The sequence below is a fragment of the Schistocerca piceifrons genome, chromosome 1 (genome assembly GCF_021461385.2).
Source record: "Schistocerca piceifrons isolate TAMUIC-IGC-003096 chromosome 1, iqSchPice1.1, whole genome shotgun sequence".
In the NCBI taxonomy this organism is placed as follows: domain Eukaryota; kingdom Metazoa; phylum Arthropoda; class Insecta; order Orthoptera; family Acrididae; genus Schistocerca; species Schistocerca piceifrons.
Genome location: NC_060138.1, coordinates 430,194,078 through 430,214,190, shown reverse-complemented (window position 1 = coordinate 430,214,190; position 20,113 = coordinate 430,194,078). Strand labels below are relative to the sequence as shown.

The 20,113-nt window shown below is 42.3% G+C and overlaps 1 protein-coding gene across 9 annotated transcripts in view; it reads right to left on the bottom strand.

Moving 5' to 3' along the window:
* LOC124790314 (nucleolar transcription factor 1-A-like) overlaps positions 1 to 20,113 on the bottom strand; it is a 210,033-nt gene that overhangs the window by 104,730 nt on the left and 85,190 nt on the right. For all 9 annotated transcript variants that reach the window (XM_047257773.1, XM_047257776.1, XM_047257782.1 and 6 more), the window contains 4 exons: positions 5,637 to 5,755; positions 5,377 to 5,532; positions 5,187 to 5,288; positions 4,978 to 5,099 (listed from right to left, as the gene is read on the bottom strand). In XM_047257773.1, coding sequence (XP_047113729.1) covers positions 4,978 to 5,099; positions 5,187 to 5,288; positions 5,377 to 5,532; positions 5,637 to 5,755 — 499 coding nt within the window. The remainder of the gene's footprint in view (positions 1 to 4,977; positions 5,100 to 5,186; positions 5,289 to 5,376; positions 5,533 to 5,636; positions 5,756 to 20,113) is intronic.

Below are 20,113 nucleotides of genomic sequence, written 5' to 3'. Positions count from 1 at the left end.
CATCAGTCAGTCATAACAGTGCAACGACACTTCAGGACGAAGTACAACACAGATCCACCAACTACTAACTCCATTCGGCGATGGTATGCACAGTTTAAAGCTTCTGGATGCCTCTGTAAGAGGAAATCAATGGGTCAGCCTGCAGGGAGCGAAGAAACGGTTGAACGCGTGCTGGCAAGTTTCACGCGTAGCCCGCGGAAGTCGACGAATAAAGCAAGCAGGGAGCTAAATGTACCACAGCCGACGGTTTGGAAAATCTTACGGAAAAGACTAAAGCAGAAGCCTTACCGTTTACAATTGCTACAAGCCCTGACACCCGATGACAAAGTCAAACACTTTGAATTTTTGGCGCGGTTGCAACAGCTCATGGAAGAGTATGCATTCAGTGCGAAACTTGTTTTCAGTGATGAAGCAACATTTTTTCTTAATGGTGAAGTGAACAGACACAATGTGCGAATCTGGGCGGTAGAGAATCCTCACGCATTCGTGCAGCAAATTCGCAATTCACCAAAAGTTAACGTGTTTTGTGCAATCTCACGGTTTAAAGTTTACGGCCCCTTTTTCTTCTGTAAAAAAAAAATGTTACAGGACACGTGTATCTGGACATGCTGGAAAATTGGCTCATGCCACAACTGGAGACCGACAGCGCCAACTTCATCTTTCAACAGGATGGTGCTCCACCGCACTTCCATCATGATGTTCGGCATTTCTTAAACAGGAGATTGGAAAACCGATGGATCGGTTGTGGTGGAGATCATGATCAGCAATTCATGTCATGGTCTCCACACTCTCCCGACTTAACCCCATGCGATTTCTTTCTGTGGGGTTATGTGAAAGATTCAGTGTTTAAACCTCCTCTAACAAGAAACGTGACAGAACTGCGAGCTCGCATGAACGATGCTTTCGAACTCATTGATGGGGACATGCTGCGCCGAGTGTGGGAGGAACTTGATTATCGGCTTGATGTCTGCCGAATCACTAAAGGGGCACATATCGAACATTTGTGAATGCCTAAAAAAAACGTTTTGAGTTTTTGTATGTGTGTGCAAAGCATTGTGAAAATATCTCAAATAATAAAGTTATTGTAGAGCTGTGAAATCGCTTCAATCATTTGTAATAACCCTGTATTGTAAATGAGAAAACAATGAATGATCATCTCAAAGAACGATGTCTTTTCAAGAAAATATACAACGTTATTCATTTTGTACTCAAGGATTTTAGGAGAAGACTGCCTGAGAACTACTAGATAAACAGAGAATAGACACAATCAGTGAATGGAGCATCTCTTCAAGTTTTTAATTCACACTGCAGAAGTTTAATGTGGGCACTTTTTGTGATGAGGCAAATGTCAATATGTGTTTGCAAATCATTGAAGTCACGACTACTGTGGCCCCAGAAGGTGCAACAACAGTTGGGTTATGTGTATGCAGGTATGAATTAATTCAATGTGATAATGTGGAGTAGATGATGTGTCTACATGTTCTGGTTTGCCTGCTCCCTAGTAGCACACAAACTACACCACGGCACATATTACACATAGAAATTTGGAGAGATGCTGTATCCACTGATACATGCCATATTTCTGTATGTCTCATAATTGTTGTGCAGTTGTCTGCTGAAACCCTGGAGACGCTTACAAACAATTGTATGTTTAAAGCCTTGTCCTTTCCTACGATTTGCATTACAATCGTTCTGCATAAACTAATGTCATTTTAAACTAAAAGTGTATAATATTGCTGACAGCTAAATATCTGAAGCATTTTCTTTAAATTCTAGCTGATTTTATAGAGCTTCATCATATCAACGCATATTGTAATACAGGGGGTGATCAAAAAGTTCCCGTTTGAAGGCCATGCAGTCCAGAATCAGTATGCCACTCAGGTAAATCATTGTGAGCATTGAGATGCCATCCAACCAATGCAACACCAGGTTGAAGCTACCCATTTGGTAACGTACCAAGGCCTGATACATGAAGAAATCCATAACTGCCTGCTGTGCATTCTCGTACAATAGGAATCATCAACCCTTCAAGACCTTTCTCAAGGGACTAAAGGCGTGATAATCATATGGGAGGAGATCTACAGGGCGGGTGCTTACGTCTCTCTCACTTTTGATGGCGTAACTTCTGTCTTATGACATTTGTAAAATTGAAATGTGTCTTGTCATGAAGCAGCAACACATTCTTCATAAATGAACATTCTTCATTCTCCAACAGATGTCAACCAGTGTTTGTCTTTTGGCAGCCAAAAAGAGAATAACAGCATTTTGGTCCTTTTTGGAAGCATTTGGTAACAATGTTACCATAGTTCATGTTTCAACATTTACCACATACACATTGGAAAGATATGAACACCACACTAATACCTTGCTTATGTGTCGGTTCTTATACAATATGTGATCAAAAGTACCCGGACAAAAACATACGTTTTTCATATTAGGTGTATTGTGCTGCCACCTACAACCGGGTACTCGATATCAGCAACCTCAGTGGTCATTAGACATTGTGAGAGAGCAGAATGGGGCGCTCTGCGGAACTCACTGACTTCGAATGTGGACAGGTGATTGGGTGTCACTTGTGTCATATGTCTGTACGAGAGATTTCCACACTCCTAAGCATCCCCAATTCCACTGTTTCCAATGTGATAGTGAAATGGAAAAGTGAAGGGACACAAACAGTACAAAAGCATATAGGCTGACCTTGTATGTTGACTGACAGAGATCGTCGACAGTTGAAGGTGGTCATAATGTGTAATACGCAGACGTCTATCCAGACCATCATACAGGAATTCCAAACTGCATCAGGATCCACTGCAAGTACTGCGGGAGGTGAGAAAACTTGGATTTCATGGTCAAGCGGCTGCTCATAAGCCACACATCATGCCGGTAAATGCCAAATGACACGTTTCTTAGTGTAAGGAGCGTAAACTTGGACGATTGAACAGTAGAAAAAACGTTGTGTCGAGTGACGAATCACGGTACACAAGGTGGCGATCTGATGACAGGTTGTGGATATGGCGAATGCCTGGTGAAAGACATCTGCCAGTATGTATAATGCCAACAGTAAAATTCGGAGGTGGTGGTGTCATGGTGTGGTCTTGTTTGTCATGGACGGGGCTTGCACCCCTTGTAGTTTTGTGTGGCACTGTCGCAGCACAGGCCTACATTGATGTTTTAAGCACCTTCTTGCTTCTCACTGTTGAAGAGCAATTCAGGGATGGTGATTGCATCTTTCAACAAGATCAAGCCTGCAGGGCATGTGGTGGAGTGGTTACATGACAATAACACCCCTGTAATGGACGGGCCCGCACAGGGTCCTGACCTGAATCCTATAGAACACCTATGGGATGTTTTGGAATGCCGACTTTGTGCCAGGCCTCACTGACCGACATCAATACCTCTCCTCAGTGTAGCACTCTGTGAAGAATGGGCTGCCATTCCCCAAGAAACCTTCCACCACCTGATTGAACGTATGCCTGAGAGAGTGGAAGCTGTCATCAATGGGTAAGGGTGGGCCAACACCATACTGAATTCCAGCATTACCGATAGACGGCCCCACGAACTTTTAAGTCATTTCCAGCCAGGTGTCCGGATACTTTAGATCACATAGTGAACACCTGTATTGGAGTTGTGCTATGTTGCACATATGCTGCGGCAACACCGTTTAACGGAGACTTTTTGATCCCTTCCTATTTGTTTAGTGTGTTTCTAAAAAAGATCACCGTGTCTAAGAGAGCAGCAGTTGCATGAAGGATGAAAGAAATACACATCACGCTTTAGTGAGGAATGTCTTATTTTAAAGGCAAATGAGAAAACACAAATATAGGAAGAGGAGGGAGGGGACAGAAACAGTGAAATGTGAGCAGGTATCCCAAACATTTGGACACAGATAAGCATATAGTACAGGACATAATGAAATGCAGACAAGTAAATATTTCCTACACGTGTCCAGACAAAGTTGCCTAAAATAAGCGACTAGTATTTAAAGCTTCTGGCATATTTGTTGTGTTAGTTACTTAAATTCTTACCTTCCACTCATCAAAACCCTAACTGGAAACTGCTGTGTTACGTACCTTACAAGAATGCAGCCAAGTGACATCCTCGGCAACCGCTGATATTTCAATAAGCCATCTTCGTGGTAAGTGTGACTAGAGAGTGCTGTGCAATGAAATTTAAAATGTTGGTACCAGAGCATATGCTGAAACACACACACACACACGCACGTGTGCGCGCGCATGCGCGCCTTCACACTAGCTCTACAGCATAGACGCACACACTATCTCTACAACATAACCAAAGTCGACCAACATCACAAGTTACCGAAAGTGATAATAATAACTAACAAGTAAAACAGTGTTAACTCTGTCCCTCTACTGTTGACCAAGGAGATAGCAGGAACCCAAACAGTTTTTCAGCAAAAACGTCCATCTCTATTTATGAGGTCACTTGCCATTTTAGTCTCAAAATGCTTTCTCAATAACACTATCCCAATAGCTGGAAAAACATCCCAGCACCTTCAAGCTGTTTGGCAATAGTAGATTTTTCTGAGCAGCTGTCAGTGTGTGTAATGCTTTTGCTTGGTACACCATCCCTCCCTGGTCCTGATGGTCTGACCAATATACAACACGCCACGGCTCTACGGAGTATGACTAACACAATCATTACACAAACAAAGATCACCCTTCATGGACCTTTTAAATGTCATAACCTTAGACGATGGTTGAGAAACACATTTTACATAATATTTTTGCAGAATGTAACCAATCCCTTTGGAAATGCTTCCTGCATAAGACTCAAGGGCCATAGACTTTGGTACCACCTTATTGTTATTGTCACTCACCTGACTCACACGAAGTCAATAGTGCAACATGCATTTGCGTGAGTTATTTGAACATTTTACACACTGGGAGGAACTCAAGTTTCACACAATTTAACATTCATTGCAATTACTTATACAATTTTGACAAACATGATACTTACTAAAACTGCTCCATTTTTTCTTCATATTCTTTCTTCTGGGCAGCCGCCATATCAATATATTTCTGCTTTTTCTTTGCTGGCAGCTTATTGTAAAGTTCAGCAATGTATTTAGAAACATTTGTCTGAAAGCAAAAAAACAATTAGCATAGCTAATACTTTCATTGCAAACTCTGTAAGAGCAAAGCATAAGGTCCTAGCATTAAACACACCATTTCAAGACCAGGGTTATCTTTTGCAACTTTGTCTTTTTTTTCTAAATAGAAAAGCATGTACGTCGACAGAGGTCTTCGAGGCAAGTCTGGGTGGCGATTCTGTTAACAAAAACAGTAAATGAATTGGTTGCAGTTATAAAGATCATAGCACTGGCTGATAAAAGAGTAAGGAATACTTTCTTTTTACCTGTCGTTGGCTTCGATAAAAATGTGTCCATGGTTTTGAAACCCATGATTTTGCATCTTCCAACAATTCCTTCAAAATTCGAAACCTTCTTAGGCGTTTCTGAATTTTAAACCACACTTCCTTACATTCGCCAGCAGAATAATTACCAAAGCTAATCTAAAATAAAATGTTTGAATTATCTACTCATTAATTAAAAAGAGTTATTAACAGTGATATCAAAGTAAATTTGTTTCTATAAAAACAGAATCTAATTTACATACCTCATCCCAGTTTAGTTTCTCTGCTCGGGAATCATAACGCAAATTATCCTTAGCAGGGATGTTATTTTCCATTCGTTTCATTAATTCCATTAAATCTGCTTCTGGCCAATCGGGAATATCTACAGCAAAGAACAAGTGCTTGAAAACAAGCAACAAAAACTAGCAGAACCCAAGATTGAGATAATGAGTTACATTCACATCAACTATAAAAAATACATGCTTCCCATGCCAACACTGTCTACATTTGCATATCACATTCCTCATATGTTTGGCATATTTTGCACTTGACATTGATACAATTATTAGTCAGTACTTTCCCTAGATACATGTCATTCACTACAAGAGTTCTGAGAAAAAAAGAAGAAAATGATGATGATCAGTTTCGTGGGTGTCTGACATTGTTCTTTAGTGTCTATACTAAAACTGCTTAAGGGCCCAAATTCCTCAGTCAGCCTATAATATATGTGAGTTTCAAAATTAATATATATTTTTTTTTGGGGGGGGGCAAACTAATAAAGCAATCAATGTAAATCTTTTTGCACATTATTTATTGATTCTTAGACAACATTTTCTGATTGTTTAAAGAAATTTAGTCATCATTAAACCCCCCATACTAGGAGCTAAATTTGCACTCTCCAAAATGAGATGTGTGCCCATGATGGAAGTTCTTATCTGCAGGAGAGGGGAGGAGGGATGGGAGACTTAAATCTATAGGATACTGCGCATGGAGCAATAGCACAGTTTTTTTAAATTTGGCAAAATAATAAAATAACGGATATTTGAAACAAAGATGTAGATTTGTCATGAGTTTTTGGTCACATTTTTTGCAATAACTAATCAATCAATTAAAATAAAGAAGCCCATTATTCCTTGCGGACATTCAGCCAAATTTAAGGAAGCTATCTTTATTAGTGTGCCTGCAATTCATTCTGTCAGTTGAAATCGATGCATTTCAAGCTGATGGAATGGATTGCGGGCGCACTAATAAAGATACCTTTCTGAAAGATGGCTGAGTTACTCCTCTAGCATGTCCACAAGGTGTTACTGGCTAATATTGATTTTAATTTATTCATTAGGTATTGCAAAAAATGTGACCAAAAACTCACAATAAAACTACATCTTCGTTTCAAATGTCTGACATTATATTTTTTTTTTCTTTTTCTTTTTTTTTCTGTGCTATTACTCTGTGTGTAATATCCTATAGATTAAGAATTTATTATTATTATTATTATTATTATTATTATTTCAGATAAGATTTGCAGACTGCACGACTCTAGCCATGGACATGCATCAGTTTGGATAGAGCAAATTTAATTCCACAGATGGGGGTTTAATGAAGACTAAATTTCTTTAACAAATCAGAACAAGTGTCTAAGAACCAACAAACAATGTGCAACAACATTTACATTGATTGCTTCATTAAGACAAGTGTGGTACTGTGGTTAAGGACTATTATAATTTAAAACTAACAAAAAGGTAAAATATTTTCACACACACACACACACACACACACACACACACACACACACACTTTTACCAAAGGAAGTGGAAACAAGTTTTCATTTTTTCTCTAAAATCTCATGTTGTAATAGGTCTATTAAGGACTGCTGACTGCAAGTGCACAATACAATTAGGTGTGACATCGATCTTGCCAAGATAAGTACAGTTAAATTGGGGCACATACCAAAAGAAACATTTGTATCACAACAAAATGATTTACGATGCTTGCTCAACATTTAGAATAAGACATGAAGCCCATCATGACACACATTTAGAAAGAGTAGTCATCTTTCAAGAACAGAACAAATCAATGCGTTGCCTCCAGCACATATTTTTTTATTTATTTAGCATGCAGCATACCACTGATGTCATTTTCCAATATTTTTGAGAAGGTGATGTATTCTAGAAGAGTATCCCACCTGAGTGACAATAACAGCCTCAGTAAACCACAGTCTGGATTTCAGAAGAGTTGCTCTACTCAGAATGCAATTTACACATTCACTGACCCAATTTTATAAGTGTTAAATAACAAAATAGCACTCGGTGGTATTTTCTGTGGCTTTTGACTATGAATCACAGTATTCTCTTACATAAACTGAGGTTCTGTTGAACTGACGGTATAGCCAACCAATGGAAGACGTCATATCAAATGCAGAAAGTTGTACTTAATAATTCGACCAATGTCATCATCAGAGGAGGTTCTTCTGACTGGGGAAAAAAATCACATGTGGGGTTTCACGGGATTCCACCAGGCCTCAATCTTAGGTCTGACAATGTTCCTCATACATGTAAATAATATCCCATTTAATATACATTAAGCAGATGTAGTTATTTTTGTGGATGACAATAGTACTGTAATCAAACTAAGCAAACACACAGCAACAGATGAAATGGTAAACAAGGTTCTTAAAACTGTCATTACCTAGTTTTCTGTGAATGATCTCACTCTCAATTTTAAAAGTACACAACATATTCAGTTCCAGAGGTACTGCACCAATGATAAGTGTAACACATGTTGAGAAAATAATAAAAAGGGTGGAAACTTCAAAAATTTTCAATGTCAATGTTAATGATAATTCAAAGTGGAAAAGCACATTTTGGAACTTCTGCAACAATTTAATTCTGAGACATTTGTACTTAAAATCATTGTAAATCTCAGGGAGAGAAAAACCAGTAGTTTGATGTATTTTGCATATTTTCATTCAACAATGTCTTATGGAATAACGTCCTGGGGTAATTCATCTTTAAGAAAGAAAGTTTTCATTGCTCAAAAACATGCTGTATGAATAATGTGTGGTGCTCAACCACAATCATCGTGTAAACATCTAAGTAGTTGAGAATTTTGACAATCACTTCACAGTATATTTATTGCCTCATGAAATTTGTTGTAAACAATCCAGTGCAGTTCAAAAGGGACAATAATGTACATAATTACAATATCAGAAGAAAAAATGGCATTCATTACTCCACATTAAGGTGGTCTGCAGCACAAAAAGGGGTGTACAATGTTCGAACTAAAATTGTTGATCACTTACCATGTGATATAAAATGGCTGACAGACAGCAAAATAAAATTTACAAACGAACTGAAAAAGTTTAACTTCTTCTATTCTGTGAAAGAATTTCTATTACTGTAATGTGTAAAAGGTGGTAGGTAGGAATTACTAACTCACACTGTACTATGAAAAAGAGGGACTGCAACATGTCATAAATTTAAAAAAACAAACTTTTAAATGTAAAGCATGCAGTCATATTTACTATTTAATTTGTGTTGAGAATGTAAAATGATTTGTTCCACATCATTAAGATTTATCATGAGAATGATGAATGTTAACATGAAACTAACATAGCAAATCTCACATGATTATATACAAACACAGATAAAACAATAAATTAAAAACAAAACTATATATAAGATTAAAAAATCAAAAGGACATGAAGCATAAGAGTCATAAACAAGGAGTCACATTTTTCATGTATTAAATTGTCTTGTGTCACTGTGAAGGAGTTAAGCCACTGGCTAGAGAATGAATCATAAAGGATTTTGCTATAATGTAGCAGATGCTTTTGTCTATTGACATCATATTGTCATTCCAGTGATGTTCTCTTTACCCAATGGTGTAACAAATCAACATATTTGCTTTCCTTTGTTCTTATGCTGTTGAGGCTGGTCCATATTTTTCAGTACAAATCAAAACCCGAAATTTTTCTTTGACACAAGAGAGATTTTAGGGCACCTTTACGAGAGGATTGTTGTCATTGTTTTTCCATGTTTTGGTGATAGTAAAATTGCTGGCAAGTATTTTTCTGGCACGGAACACAGAACCTAGTCTGTCGATTTTCACACTTCTTGAACTCGGAGCCAAGGATTTTTGTCTATTCTCTGACAAGTGCATCATTCCAGCGCATCTGGAGTGCACGAATGCACTGGGAGCCAATAGGCAGGTTCAGACTTTATTGTCTCAGATATTACACCTTAGGTGTGGTTTAAGTTCTATGTTGACTTCCTTTAAATGGACACTACTGAGACACACTGATTTACGAGGGCCGTTCAGAAAGTAACCTCCGGTTGATTTAAAAAAATACACCAAGTTAAATAAAAATATTTTAATATATACATCTTACAACTACATCTTTGCACTATTTTTCTACATAGTCTCCATAGCGATTGAGGCACTTATCGTATCTCTTCACAAGCTTTGAAATTCCTTCTGCATAAAAATCACCCGCTTGTGCCTGGAGCCAGCCTGTGACCGCATCTTTGAGCTCTTCGTCGTCATCAAACCGCTGTGACCCGAGCCATTTCTTCAAATGCATGAAGAGGTGATAATCACTTGGCGCCAGGTCTGGGCTGTAAGGTGGATGGTTGATAACGTCCCACTTGAAGGACTCAACAAGGGCCGTTGTTCTGCGAGCAGAGTGAGGACGGGCGTTATCGTGCAAAAAAACGATACCGGAAGTCAGCATACCACGGCGTTTCTTCTGTATAGCCCGTCGTAACTTTTTTATTGTTTCACAGTACACGTCTTGATTAATGGTCGTACCACGTTCCATGAATTCAACCAACAACACCCCTTTGGCATCCCAAAACACCGTTGCCATCAGTTTTCTGGCAGAAAAATCTTGCGAGGCTTTTCTTGGTATGGTAGGCGAATTTGAATGTGCCCACATCTTTGATTGTTCTTTTGTCTCAGGGTTCACGTACTTAATCCAGGTTTCGTCATCGGTCATGATTCTGTTTAACAATGGTTCTCCTTCGTCCTCATAACGTGACAGAAAGTCTAATGCAGAGGCCATTCTTTGAGTTTTGTGGTGGTCGGTAAGAATTTTGGGCACCCATCGTGCACAGAACTTACGGTAACCCAATCTTGCTGTCACTATCTCGTACAAGAGAGTCTTAGAAATCTGTGGAAAACCAGTAGACAACTCCGACATTGAGAAACGTCGATTTTCACGAACTTTTGCATCAACTGTCTGAACGAGTTCGTCAGTCACCAATGATGGTCTACCACTCCTCTCTTCATCATGAACGTTTTCTCGTCCACTTTTAAATAAACGTACCCATTCACGGACAACTCCTTAACTCATAACTCTTGGTCCGTACACGGCACAAAGCTCACGATGAATAGCTGCTGCAGAATATCCTTTGGCTGTAAAAAACCTTATGACAGCACGCACTTCACATTTGGCGGGGTTTTCTATTGCAGCACACATTTCAAACTGCCACAAAAACTAAACTAGCGCAGGTACGACGTTCACTCGACCACGGTTTGATGCCGACTGGCCTGTTGAGTGCGTGAACGCACAGATGGCGTCGCTACTCCCCCCACAACCCGCACTGTGACCAATCGGAGGTTACTTTCTGAACCGCCCTCGTACTATATCCCACAGCACAGTTTACAGAATCTAACCTTAGATTTGGAAAGTATAGGCTTGTCATAATACAGAATTTTTGCAGAAGATAATTCCCAGCCCCAAGTTTCATGGCAGTATGTAACCTACAGCTTAAACTTCTAGCCAATGTCACAAATGTCAACCAGATACTGTCCATCTACCCTGCACAGCATGAAGTATAAGTTGCTGGAAAGGACAATTTATTATGGTATGGGCCCTCTCATGTTGAATAAACTCCCGTCAAGAAAGTTGGTTTTCAACAAAAACAGAAGTTATACAGACATGGTACTCAAAATGACCATCTACTGTCTGTAGCTGAAAATAAAAGGAGAATGTGCATGACAGGACTGTGCTGCAAGTCATGGCATATTTGCACTAGAATAGTATGTGCCATTCTACAAGTCTTGTTAATGTAATTGCATCAATACTGTGTGACTGCCTTGTTTTCACACATCTGACATAAATCTATCAAATAATCATGCCTTTTCAGTATAATGATAGTTCCAGAACGAGAACAGTCAGATTTTTCACTTGGATCGCTATGGTATCAGTAGCTGCTGATCTTCCGGGTTTTAGTTGCTTGTTATTCAGCAAGCAATGCCCAGATCTGATTTTTTAAGAGTTCATGCTGTCATCATCTTCATCATTGTTATCTTTGGAGTTCATCTCACTTAAGTTTATGATAATTCCACCTATGGAGTCATTTTAAAAGGAGAATGTGCATGACAGGACTGTGCTGCAAGTCATGGCATATTTGCACTAGAATAGTATGTGCCATTCTACAAGTCTTGTTAATGTAATTGCATCAATACTGTGTGACTGCCTTGTTTTCACACATCTGACATAAATCTATCAAATAATCATGCCTTTTCAGTATAGTGATAGTTCCAGAACGAGAACAGTCAGATTTTTCACTTGGATCGCTATGGTATCAGTAGCTGCTGATCTTCCGGGTTTTAGTTGCTTGTTATTCAGCAAGCAATGCCCAGATCTGATTTTTTAAGAGTTCATGCTGTCATCATCTTCATCATTGTTATCTTTGGAGTTCATCTCATTTAAGTTTATGATAATTCCACCTATGGAATCATTTATTAATTCATCTTTTTCCCAAAACATAGTCTTTATTTTAATTTCATATTCTTTGAAAGTTTCCCAGTCAGCTGCATTTACAGATGCAATTTCACTGTCACTTCTTGCAGCATCTCTAGAGGAATGTCCCCTTTTATGTTCTGCTCCTGTACATTTCCTTTCACTTTCGCCCAGGCCATCTATGGTACTCAGTTCATGGTGTAAAGAGAGAACTGTGTGGTACCTCTTTTCTGGCCTTTTAAACTCTTGAACCAAATCAAAAAATTCAAACTTCATGTTTTCACTATGTGATCATCATTATCACAGGCCTTTGAGGTCTACAGCAGAAGAACAATAGGAAAAAAACTTACAAACACAAAACCCCAATAAAAGGAATGCCTGTCACCCACAAGAGAGAAGGTATTTGCTGCAGATGGCACTCCATCTTTCCCAGTCTCTAGCATCATCCTCCACTGCCACCGATTCCACTTGTTGAAGGATCATCGTCACTCGATCCTTCCATCGCGTTCTTGGGTGTCCTCTCAGGCGTTTTCCCGTGGGTTGAGAGTAGAGGACTCGCTAAGGGAGGGATCCATCTTCTCGTAAGATGTGGCCAAACCATTATAGTCGCCTCTGTCCCAATATTCGTACAACGTGTGGCTTTTCAAACCTCTGGTACAGGTCTTCTTTCTTTCTTCTTTCCCATTTACCTTCCATGTTATTGTAGACAGGTCCATAGATCTTCACAAGTACCTCTCTTTCAAATGCACATATTGAATCTTCTGTCATTGCTGATGTTGCCCAAGTTTCACAACCATATAAAAGTACTGGCCTCATCAGTGTTGTGTACAGATGGACTTTGTTCTTCTGAGATATCAGGTGAGATTTAAAAAGATTGTTCAGACTAAAGAACACGCAATTAGCACTTGTTATGCACTGATATACTTCTTTAGTCACTCACTTTTGTTGGTTAATACTGAGCCCGGGTACTTGAACTCTTCAATTCGTTCGAAGGTATGCCCATCTACAACAATGGAAGGAGGGAGAACTCAATGACGTGATACTCCAAGATATTTAGTTTTGTCCTCGTTCACCTCTAGCCCAATATCCTGTGCAGTTTGGAGGAATTGGGAAGTATCAGCACACATTTGCTCTAGAGTGTCACCAAGGATCACAATATCATCAGCAAATGCAGAATTGTGTCTGCTTGAACCATCTCCATTTCCCTGGTTTGCCAAGTGTCACGGCTTACTTTTTCCAAGGCCAAGTTGAATAATATTGGTACCAATTGATCTCGTTGTCTCAATCCATTTTAGATAGTGAAAGTTGAGCATAGCTGGTTGCCAAACCGTACTTTAGAATGTATTTCAATAGGATGCCAAGTTCCTCTAACATTTCCTGTAATGTGACGCGCTCAATGCTGTCATAAGCTTGCCAAAAATCAGTGAGGATGAGGTGTAGTTCATGATTAAACTCATCGAATTTTTCTATCAGCTGCCTCGAAGTAAATATGTGGTCAATGGTAGACCGTCTGGGGATGAACCCTCATTGATATGTGCCTACAATTCCTTCAGCCAGTGCTTTCATTCGGTTCAGCAGCTGGATACTTGGGTAGCATCATCATTCTTCAAGATGGGACATTCCATTCTTCAGGAATTATTTCCACTGCCCAGATGGTGGATATTAATCATTTCAATGCAGCCATCGGTAGTTGGCCTCCCAAGCAAAGCATCTCAGCTGTGACACCACTACATCCGGGGCCTTGTTGTTCATGAGTAGTTTTAGGACAACACTGATTTCTTCCTCTGATGGTTCAGGGACTTCTACTCTATCAAAACGGGCTCCTGCCTGAGTTGTCACTGCCGGTGGAAAGCCCCAGTTCAATAGTTTCTCAAAATGTTTTTTAAATAGGTTTGCCTGCTCTTCTGACAGTACCACTTCACCCGTCTTATTCATTAGAACTAATGTACGTTGCCGGTAGACACCTATGGCAAATCTTGAGGCCTGGAAAAATGATCATGATGACTTTGCTTCTTCTACTGCTTCTGAAAGTCTTTTATGGTGTTCCTGTTTCTCCTTTCTCACGAGTTTGTCCACGTTACGCCTCTCTTCACAGTAGCCTACCCTTGCTGCTTCTGAGAGTTTTTCTATCCACTGTATCCTCTTCGCTGATCTTATCCCAACAGATTCTCGACATTCTCCATTTAATCAAGGTTTACTTCTGTGTTTTGGATGGCAAGCGAGTTCTTCTCTTGCACTCTGTAACACTGAATTCCTCAACACCAACCATATGTCTTCCACATTGGTAGGGTTTTCAGTATGTGGATAAAATGTTGTTTCACAAACAATTAATCATATCAATTTTAACACCATATTGTGAGGGTGGTTTCTTTTCTTGCACACTACGATAAAGTGCATTACTTTATATTACTAACTCTGGACAGTTTGAAGATTAATTTTTCCTGTACCCACTTCTTGAAATTGGTAGTATTCATTTGTCCATGACAGTATCTGCTGGCTTTTTCAGCTCTAAAACTCAGTTCTACTCCACTGATAAATCTGCGCCTGGAACCTGCATGACAAGTATGTCAATTTGATGACCTGGTGTTTGTAGTTAAATTTCATCCAGAATAATATTTATGCTCTACCGGCATTTACCAAATGTAAGATTATTGTCCACTCCAGATTAATCAACATAAACAATGCTTCTGTGCTCGGAATGGAAAGTTCTGATGCTCCTGAAATATTTCAAAAGTGACAATGTTCAGGCATTCAATCAAAATTTTCCTGAATATCAGTGCACACTCTCCTGCAGAGTGAAAATCTCATTCTGGAAACATCCCCCAGGCTGTGGCTAAGCCATGTCTCTGCAATATCCTTTCTTTCAGGAGTGCTAGTTCTGCAAGGTTCGCAGGAGAGCTTCTGTAAAGTTTGGAAGGTAGGAGACAAGATACTGGCAAAAGTAAAGCTGTGAGGACCGGGCATGAGTCATGCTTCGGTAGCTCAGATGGTAGAGCACTTGCCCGCAGGAAAGGCAAAGGTCCCGAGTTTGAGTCTCGGTCGGGCACACAGTTTTAATCTGCCAGGAAGTTTCATATCAGCGCACACTCCGCTACAGAGTGAAAATCTCATTCTGGAAACATTTCCCAGGCTGTTGCTAAGCCATGTCTCCGCAATATCCTTTCTTTCAGGAGTGCTAGTTCTGCAAGGTTCGCAGGAGAGCTTTTGTAAAGTTTGGAAGGTAGGAGACGAGATACTGGCAGAAATAAAGCTGTGAGGACCGGGCATGAGTTGTGCTTCGGTAGCTCACATGGTAGAGCACTTGCCCGCAAAAGGCAAAGGTCCCGATTTCGAGTCTTGGTCGGGCACACAGTTTTAATCTGCCAGGAAGTTTCATATCAGCGCATACTCCGCTGCAGAGTGAAAATCTCATTCTGGAAAATTTTCCTGTTGGTAGCACATTTTTTTCCTTCTGAACCACAACAAATGCAACCATTTCTTTAATGTGTTGAAAGACCAAGGAAATTCATTGAGTTTCTCAATTCCTGCGAGGAGCTTCCATACTCCTGATCTTTTTACCAGGAATAACAGAGTGGGTTATTGAATAAAAGTTCTCTCTTTTTGAATTTTTGTAATAGTTCTTACAGATATGCCACTATATCTGGCACCTTGCAGGCTACTTTTCTTCACCATATATTTAAAATTGCACACTCTAGCTCCTTGGTAACGTGACTTTATTATATTCATTATTATTTCCCTACCCTCATTATGAACTGTCTGTTCCTTCTTGGGCTCTGAAGACATTGTAGAGGCAGAAGGACTAATCTTTTCTACTTATTCGCCAGTCACTGAATCCAGCAATTTTCTGTGCAAATAAGAAACAACAAAACAACAGCAAAGCAACGCTGACATAAATAACTAGAAAATATAACACATTAAGGAAAGAAAACTGGAGAGCTTACATGTTGAATAATTAAACATGCTACAGCAAGCCTGACACCGAAGTTTACTGATAGGGGAATGTTTTTCAGACAGCCAATACCACTGACCATATGCAGGAGAAGGAAAGGACGGGAAGGAGTGTTTCCCTGCTCCCCACCTCGACCTTCTGAGCTGAGTACTGTACATAGGGGAAGGCTTTGTGAGGTAACGAGCGAGTCATCGAGCCCTGAAAATATTCTAAGTTCAGAGGAAGCAGTGGCCGCTTGGCGGGCGCAGGCCGCTCGGCAGGCCGATCATGTGGGGGCAGACGCTGCCGAACGTGAGGGGTAGCCCCAGTGCATGGTCCAGCCGCGTGGCTGGGAATTCCGCTGTGATGAGAACGGTGCTTTGTGTCGATGAAAGAGACTTGTATGCCGCGAGTGCCAAAAATGAATTAAGAGTAGCCAGATGAATTAAGATACCTCAAAAAGAAACATGTACATTACTATTATTTGCGCAATGATTCTGATGGTGTAATCATATTTTCAATATATTTATTAGTTTGAAGTATAGTATCTGACGATAAATTACAGAAGTAACACCCAGTAATGAATTTCTAAAATCTAAACGCTTCTTTCGATTTTGTCGATCGCCAAGTCTTTAGAAAGCTATTAGTGTAAACCTAAATTGGTATGAATTAAAGGCATGTAACTTGAATAGTACATGAGTTATTGGAGGTCAAAGTGGCCGATGACTATCGATCGCGTCAGGCCATAAGTACTCCACAGTTACACGAAGAAACAGTAGCAGCATGCCTATAAATATATTTATTCATCTATGTCTTTGTTTATACCCGATATATACTATTCATGAAGAAACTGGTTAAATATTTACTGTGTTTTAGAAAGCACAGAGACATTGGGCTCCTGGCCTACCTTTTTCTTCTTTTCTTTTGATATATGTTTATTTAATTGCTTATGTATTTAATAATGTGTGTTAGAGCATGTTTATGGTGGTTGTTGGGATGTTTAAGGGGGGACTAAACAGCTAAGGTCATCAGTCCCCCATTCCAAAAACAAGCGAGACAAAGTCGCAGAGCAGATAAAACCCCAAGGGGAAGGAGACTGCCCCCCCCCCCCCCCCCCCCCAGGTGCTAAAGAACACAAATTAGGCAACGAACACTACAGAAAAGAAGAGTACAGACGAACACCAGACAGAAAGAAATAGAAGAAAAGAAGATGGCCGGAGACTGGTTGACTGACCACGACAACAAAAAAGGGAAAGAGTCAACCATCTGATGAGACACCAAAACAGCAACAAATAAGGAGAGACGCGAGGACAAAAGACACAGAAATGGAGAAGTGCAGGACCCCCCTAAATGGATCCATAAAAAGGACTAGCATGGATAAAATGTAAAACATTATCAGCCATGGAGGCATCGTCGCATAAAATCAAAGGCAAGGTGCCCGGGAAATTAAAAGACTGCCGAAGGGTGCGCAGTCGGGGACACTCCAATAAAATGTGGGCGACCGTCAGCCGGGATCCACACCGACACAGGGGGGGATCCTCCTGACGCAAAGGATGGCCGTGCGTCAGGTATGTATGGCCGATGCGGAGCCGACACAGGATAACAGAGTCCCTGCGAGAAGACCGCAGGGAGGAGCGCCACACATCGGTCGTCTCCTTGACAGCCCGCAGTTTATTAGGCATTGTCAAGCCTAGCCACTCAGCAGACCACATCCCAAGCACCTTACGGCGCAACACCAGCTGCTGATCGGGAGCCGTGAGGCCGATCTCCAAAGCTGGGGCGTCGAGCGCCCCTTTGGCCAGCCTGTCAACACGTTCGTTCCCCAGGATGCCAACATGACCTGGCGTCCAGACCAAGACCACCGAACGTCCAGAACGGGCAATGGCGGAAACAGACTCCTGAATAGAGGACACCAGAGGAGAAGAGGGATAGCAGCGGTCGATGGCCTGAAGGCTGCTCAGGGAGTCACTGCAGATGACGATGGACCTACCTGAGCAGAAACGCATATGCTCAAGAGCGCGCAAGATGGCCACCAGCTCTGCAGTAAAAATACTGCAGCCAGCCAGCAAGGAGCGTTGCTCAACATGGGCAGCGTGAGCAAAAGCGTAGGCAGTGCGACCATCAACCAGGGAACCATCAGTGTAGACAGGCTCACAGCCCGGAAATGATTCGAGGAGCGCAAGAAAACGGCGACGGAGGGCCACAGGCGGAACCGAGTCCTTAGGTCCCTGTGCCAAATCCAGACGGACGGACGGCCGGGACAAACACCAGGGAGGCGTAGGTGTACGGACCCGGAAGGGAGGCAGAAGAGGGAATGACCCCAGTTCTGACAGCAGGGACTGGACACGGACAGCTACGGAAAGCCCAGACCTAGGTCGCCGTTCGGGCAGATGGAGGACCACGGCAGGGAAAAGCAGGCGACGATTGGGATTGTCTGGCGAGCAATGCACGTGGACAGCATAGTCGGTGAGCAGTCGATGGCGGCGAATCCGCAGCGGGGGAACCCCGGCCTCCACCAGTAGACTATCTACGGGGCTGGTACGAAAAGCGCCAGTTGCAAGCCGAACCCCACAGTGGTGTATGGCGTCTAACAACTTCAACACTGAGGGTGATGCAGACCCATAGGCCAGGCACCCATAATCAAGCCGGGACTGCACAAGGGCTCTGTACAATCGCAGCAGCGTGCAGCGATCTGCACCCCAAGACGTGTGGCTAAGGCAGCGGAGGGCGTTGAGGTGCCGCCAGCATTTTTGCTTCAGCTGAGTAACATGAGGAACCCATGTGAGCCGGGCATCAAACACGAGTCCCAAGAAGCGGCAAGTGTCCACCACTTCAAGCAGGTGGCCGCCGAGGTAAAGTTCAGGATGAGGGTGGACCGTCTGACGCCTGCAGAAGTGCATAACTCGAGTCTTGGCTGCAGAGAACTGAAAACCAAAAGTCAGAGCCCATGATGCTGCCTTGCGAACGGCGACTTGCAGCCTGCGGTCGGCGACTCCCGTAGTCGTGGAGCTAAATGAGATGCAGAAGTCGTCGGCATACAAAGAAGGAGACACCGACGACCCCACTGCTGCAGCCAGACCATTAATGGCCACTAGAAATAAGGAGACGCTCAACACTGAGCCCTGCGGGACCCCATTTTCCTGTATATAAGATGAACTAGAGGTGGCACCGACTTGCACCCGGAAAGAGCGGCGCAATAAAAAGGTTTGAAGAAAAGCCGGGAGCCGACCACGAAGACCCCACTCATGCAACGTGGCGAGGATGTGATGCCGCCATGTGGTGTCATACGCCTTCCGCAGATCGAAAAATACAGCAACGAGATGCTGACGTCGGGCAAAGGCCGTACGGACTGCAGATTCCAGCCGCACCAAATTGTCCGTGGCAGACCGGCCTCGACGGAAGCCACCCTGGGATGGAGCGAGGAGACCGCGCGACTCAAGGACCCAACACAAACGCCGCCCCACCATACGTTCGAGCAATTTGCACAAAACGTTGGTGAGGGTAATGTGACGATAGCTGTCCACCGCCAGTGGGTCCGCACCGGGCTTCAAGATGGGGACAATAACACCCTCTCGCCATTGCAACGGGAACACGCCTTCGCTCCAAATGCGATTAATTGTCGCGAGAATGTGTCTCTGGCAGTCCCTGGAGAGATGCTTCAGCATCTGTGCGTGGATGCAGTCTGGGCCTGGTGCTGTATCAGGGCAATCGGCGAGGGCAGCGAGGAACTCCCTCTCGCTGAAAGGAGCATTGTATGTTTCAGAACGACGCGTGTGGAATGAGAACGGCGTCCGCTCGGCTCGCTCCTTTAGAGAGCGAAAGGCGGGGGGATAGGATGCAGTCGCAGAGCTCTGAGCAAAGTGCGCGGCAAGCCGTTCAGCAATGGCGGCAGCGTCCGTGCAGACAGCGCCGTTCAAGGAGAGCCCAGGGACAACCATAGGGGTCTGGTATCCGTAAATCCGCCGGATCCGGGACCACACGAGCGAGGGGGAGACATGGGAGCCCAAGGATGAGACATACCTCTCCCAGCACTCCTGCTTACGCCGTGCAATAAGACGACGGGCGAA